Source organism: Nansenia antarctica (genome assembly GCF_963989245.1).
Source record: "Nansenia antarctica genome assembly, chromosome: 5".
Taxonomy (NCBI): Eukaryota; Metazoa; Chordata; class Actinopteri; order Argentiniformes; family Microstomatidae; genus Nansenia; species Nansenia antarctica.
Genome location: NC_137690.1, coordinates 59643773 through 59649772, shown reverse-complemented (window position 1 = coordinate 59649772; position 6000 = coordinate 59643773). Strand labels below are relative to the sequence as shown.

Sequence of the window (6000 nt, the reverse complement as noted above, 5' to 3'; positions counted from 1 at the left end):
TTGACATCGTCTAGCTACAAACAAGTCAAAACGATTTATTGTGCCGTCCCAAAATTACTTAATGAGAAGTAGTTTAGCCACGGAGGAGGAGAGGAGGTTATAGGAGAACAGTGGTGCTGAGCGGCTGCGCGGACTTGGCAACCTGCTGGTTTTGTTGTCGTTACGGGGCAAGGAGGGGAGCGCCAAGCAACGGGACTAATTATTAAACCGGGTCCCCCCCCGCATCGGAGCCACTTGCATGGATACATCATGGCTACGTTTGTTTGCAGGGTTCAGTTTTTAGATGACACCGATCCTTTTAACAGCACCAATTTCCCAGAGCCGACGAGACCTCCGCATTACACCTTCAGAGAGGATATTCCTCTTATCAATCAGATAGCAGGAGTCCACAGGCTTCTCAAAGCTCCACACAAGGTATGCATTGATCACGTCTGTTACCTATATCATACAAAACGCCTAGGTACAACAGCAGCGAGACACTCTTTTGTCGTAGACTAAGAAACTTCTTACTTGCTTAAATTGTTGATTATCGTGTCGGCTATACATTCAATTGAGGAGTGTAAACCTGATCATCAGATTAGATTACTTCAGGCCTATTGTTTTCTTTTCAATTTACAGATAAACCTATATCTGTCAGTCACAAACCTGCTATTTTAAGACCAAATGCGCACGCAACTGATTGGTTTGCAGTCAGGCCATGATATATAGGCAGGTCTAAAAGTGCCCAACATTCACAAAGCTGCTAGAGATATAGTAGGCCTACACAATCTGTTTGTTTCATTTCTTCTCTTTTAAATGTAGGCGTCTTAAATCAACAAAGTTCATATTTAGCAGCAGAAGTGGTCTTGCTGATCAGAGCGACAGGTGGGCGAGAGGCCTCCGCTCATCCCAATAATATCCGGAGCGGACGCGCGTCTCATTCATTTAGAAGTCATGGGAGAATGATGTGTGGCATTTGGTGCCTCAAACGCTCATACAAGTGAGAAGTGTGTCTGAGAATTATGGAAGAGTTTTTGTAGTAACGTTTTTTTTTCTACCTGGCTTTCTAACTCCTTCCACTTTAAGCAGCATTGCCAACACTGTTGCCCTCAACAGGGATACAGCGGATAGCCTACACAGGCACGACTAATGTCAAACCCAGCAGTGTGGTTTTCCAGACCAGTACTCATTTCACAGTCCATTTTAAAAAGCCACCAAATAACTGTCCCTCAATGTAGATAGGATTATGATTACAAGGTACACTTGGACATGTGAAGACTGTTTTTGTTTGTAATTTATTTCACATCATGAGGCTGAGCTTGACAGTACGGTTCTCTCTCTCTCTCTCTCTCTCTCTCTCTCTCTCTCTCTCTCTCTCTCTCTCTCTCTGTCTCTCCCTCCTTGTCTCTCCCTCCCTGTGTTTTTTCTTCTCTTACTATGCTATTATGGAGTGATGGCCGGGTGCTCTGATTGGCTGGGGCCCTCAGATCTGTAAAATGTAAAATATAGTTCACTTGTTTCAGAATGCCTGTGGGTGCGGCCTGAATCCCTGTGACACTTTGTTCTCCAGACTTTGGGTTTTGGTTTACGTGGATCCTTGACCTCCTCCTTCTCTTCACCCTCCTCTTGCTCTTCCTCTTCCGCTCAGGCAACACACCTCAAGCTTACACAATAATACCTCAACCACTACAGTAATTGTACTCAAATGTGTGTGTGTGTGTGTGTGTGTGTGTGTGTGTGTGTGCGTGCGTGCGTGCGTGCGTGTGTATGTATGTGTGTGTGTGTGTGTGTGTGTAGATGGTAGGTTTGAAACACCGTCAAGGACAGCATTGTGTGCAACACTAAAACAGCATAATCCCAATCTGACAGAGCAGGGAAGCCTAGAGAGATACGCTTAAGGCCTGACACTTGGCCTGAGACAAATGTCTCTATCCTCAGGGTAGTCGTCTTTACCCAGGTGACTAGACCAGACACCCACCCCCCGATCACACTTTCTAATCACCAGACACCCAAAGACTAGACTTGTACAGTACATCCTAATGATAGACTGAGAAGGGGAATCTCACCCTAGGTCACTCAATGTCCTTGAGATTTGTGGATCAAATGTCATCATTTTTTCCTCACCTCACTATCAATACTAGCAAACTATTGCAATCTTGAATAGATTATTGAGTAAAGTATTACCAGAGGCCTTCAACAAAACCAAGACCAAGCAGTCTTTTACATATTTCATTAGCAAAGTGTCTCAGATAAAACACTATCTGGGCCTTTTATAAGCAACACAAAACACACCCTCTCAGCTCTTCAAAGACCCCGTTTCCTCTGTGGTTCCTATTTACCTCTGGAAAAACGTTTTTAAAACCTAAACACCCGTTATGTTATGTAACGGTGTCGTTAACGATCGACCCACCGTGAGCGCCGGCAGGCTCTGTGTTGTTTTAACGTGGAAGTAATTACTCTCTCTCTCACTCTTTTATACCAGGAGAGCTTGATTAAACAAGTGTAAAGTATACCAGCCACTAAGTGTTCCCCTCACCCTGACCAGAGCCCTCGCTGTGGGGAGAGTCTAGAGCTACGGCTCTCTGGTGTGTCAGAGGATGATGTGTTATGTTTCATTTTACTCCTATTTCTCATACAAAGTGGCCGAGGAAAGAGCAACACTTTGTAGGCTGTGCTGTTATAATATCCCATTTCATGTACAAAGTGATGCAGGGCTCGGCTCTTGCTGTTGCTGCAGTATCATTATGACTTGTGTATTGCTGTATTGCTGCCTGTGGATGTTGATCATATACTGGAGAGAGTAAAGTCATGGACAAAAATATTGGCACCCCAGCACTTCTGTCAGATAATGCACCACTTCTCCCCGAAAATTCTTGCAATTACAAATGATTTGGTATTCACATGTTTATTTCTTTTGTTAGCATCGGAACAACACAAAAAAGCAGAGAAAAAAAAGCCAAATCTGATATCATTCCACACAGAACTCTTTAAAAATCGTAAGAAATAATTGCATATTTTAAGCATGTAATGCTCCTTTAATTTGTATTTAAACTCACCTGTGGCAAGTTACAGGTGCTGACAATATAGAAATCACACCGGCAACCATTTCAAATGAAGAAAAGTTGACTCAACATGTGTGTTGTGTGTCTGTGTGTACCACACAGGATCTGAGAACCAAAATTGTGGAAAAGCATGGACAATCTCAAGGCTACGAGTCCAGATCTTAATGTTCCTGTGTTCACTGTGCGCAATGTCATCAAGAAGTTTACAGCCCATGGCAAAGATTGCAACGAAGGATTGTTCGAACGGTGGATAAAAAACCTAGATCAACTTATCAGCTCGCACTATCCGTCACCATCTGAATGAAATGGGACACTATGCTAGGAGACCCAGGAGGACCCCACTGCTGACAGAGACATAAAAAAGCCAGACTGGCGTTTGCCAAAACTTACCTGGGGAAGCCAAAATCATTCTGGGAGAACATCCTGTGGAGAGATGAGACCAAAATAGAGCTTTTTGGTAAAGCACATCATTGTACTGTTTACAGAAAACGAAATGAGGCCTTCAAAGAAAAGAACACGGTCCCTACACTCAAACATGGTGAAGGTTGACAGATGTTTTGGGGTTGCTCTGCTGCTTCTGGCACTCGATGCCTTGACTGTGTGCATTGCATCATGAAATCTGAAGAATACCAAAGATTTTTTGGGGCGCAATGTAGGGCTCAGTGTCTGTATCAGTAGCTGGGTCTCCGTCAGAGATCATTGGTCTTCCAGCAGGACAATGAACCAAAGCATACTTCAAAAAGCACCCAGAAATGGTTTAAGACAAAGCGCCGGAGAGTTCTGAAGTGGCCAGCAATGAGTCCAGATCTAAAACCCCTAGAACACCTGTGGAGTGACCTCAAAACAGCAGTTGAGAGAAGGAACCCTTCAAATGAGAGAGACATGGAACAGTTGGCAAAAGAAAAGAGGTGTAAGAAACTCATTCATGGCTACAGGAAGCGATTGATTTCAGTTATTTTTTCCAAAGGGTGTGCTAGCAAATATTAAGTTAAGTTAATTTTGTCCAGTCCATTTCCCGAGTTAACTGTGGAATTATCAGATTTGGCTTTTTGGTCCTACTATTTTGTCCGTAGGTTGGTGCAGGGGGTGGAAAGCAGACCCATGTCTGAAGACCGCAGGTTCCGGGATGGGGTATGTTGGCAGAGAATGTCAGTTAGGTACTAGGGGATGCAGGCGTGGAGGGATTTGTAGGTGAGAAGGAGGATTTTGTACGTGATGCAGGACTTGACCGGAAGCCAGTGGAGGTGAATGAGGGTGGGGGAGATGTGCTGCCAGGACTTGGTGTGGGTGACAACCCTGGCAGCTGAGTTCTGCACATACTGGAGCCTGTCCAGGGCTTTGCTGGGAACCCCGAACAGGACTCCATTGCAATAGTCCAGGTGGGAGGTGAGGTGAGGCGTGGACGAGGGTTTCGGCCACGGAGTCAAAGAGGGATGGTCGGAGTCTGGCAATGTTTTTGAGGTGGAAGAAGGCAGATTTGGTGACAGATTTGATGTGTGATTGGAAGGAGAGGGTGGAGTCAAGGATGACGCCCAAGTTGCAGACTTCGGGAGATGGGGAGATGGAGTAGCCATCAATCTCAAGGATGAAGTCGCCAACCTTCCGGAGCAGCGCCTTGGGTGCCACAACCATGAGCTCTGTTTTCTTACTGTTGAGTATGAGAAAGTTTAATGTCATCCAGGTTTTTAGATTTGGGTATCATCAGTGTAGCAGTGGAAGTTGAGGCCGTGACGACGGAGGATCTGGCTGAGGGGAAGCATGTAGATGATGAAGAGGAGCCAAGCACAGAGCCTTGAGGCACGCCTTGATTGACTGGGGCTGGGGGAAACTCGAGCCATTGACAAACTGTGTCAACAAAGTGGTGCATTATCTGACAGAAGTGCAGGGGTGCCAATATTTTTGGACATGACTGTAAATCTGAGGGCAATATACAAAGTGAGTGTCTTGAAATCAGTGCAGACTCTATACAGTGAGGCAAAGTTGATGCAATTCAGTAGCTATGCATTTGGGATTTAGAGGAAGAATGGTTAGTGTAATACAGATATGCTGTAAAGGGCTCTGCACACAGCGTGCGATTTCTGTTGCACGTCAACGTTCCATTTTGAAGTTTGAATGGAAGTCTATGAGAACATCGCATTTACCCACACACGGCCCCGATTTTAATCGCACGGCGAACATTCGATTCCATTCATTTTGAATGGGACAAAGCACACGGCGTGCGAGTTTTGTCGCACTGCTTTGTCCCATTCAAAATGAATGGAATCGAATGTTCGCCGTGCGATTAAAATCGGGGCCGTGTGCGGGTAAATGCGATGCTCTCATAGACTTCCATTCAAACTTCAAAATGGAACGTTGACGTGCAACAGAAATCGCACGCTGTGTGCAGAGCCCTTTAAGTCTCAGTCCACAGCTTCAACAGGTCAGTAACGTTCCTTCCGTTTCCATTGAGAGACTCCTGCATTTTATTGAGACAAACTTGCTTTGAGGTTTTTAGTCGAATTTCAACGAGCTCCATGTTGAAACCAACAATGCCATGACAGTTCTGTATGTACGTGTATACCCATTTGAATGTTACTGTCAGGATTGTTTGTTGCCAACGTGGAGAAGAGTTTTCAGGACCCTGCATGACTCTGGCCCTGCCTCGGCCCTCTTCCACCCTACCTCTATGGCTATGCTGGGTCAGAGCAGGGTAAATATAGACAGGCTATATTTAGGCGGTGAGCCCATCCGTCCATCTGTCTGTCTCTGAGAGAGACAGAGACAGAGAGAGAGTGACGGGAGGGTCTTGTGATCGGAGGTTTCTCCTGGTCAGGGTGTCGTCATTCAGCTGGACTGGACTGGAAAGTAGGGCAGCAGAGAGGGGGGGTCAGGTTAGGTTCGGGTTAGGAAGTGTGTAGGGGTGCTAACATGTGACTGGGCTCTCATTGATATAATATAATTATATAATATTATAATATAT

At 45.3% G+C, this 6000-nt stretch overlaps 1 protein-coding gene across 1 annotated transcript in view; it reads left to right on the top strand.

The window, feature by feature from the left end:
• Window positions 1-249: 249 nt before the first annotated feature.
• Window positions 250-6000, top strand: part of LOC308158178 (FH1/FH2 domain-containing protein 3-like) — a gene marked incomplete at both ends in the record, with an annotated part of 60450 nt that continues 54699 nt past the window's right edge. The window contains one exon of the mRNA XM_080531775.1: window positions 250-414. Coding sequence (XP_080387901.1) covers window positions 250-414 — 165 coding nt within the window. The remainder of the gene's footprint in view (window positions 415-6000) is intronic.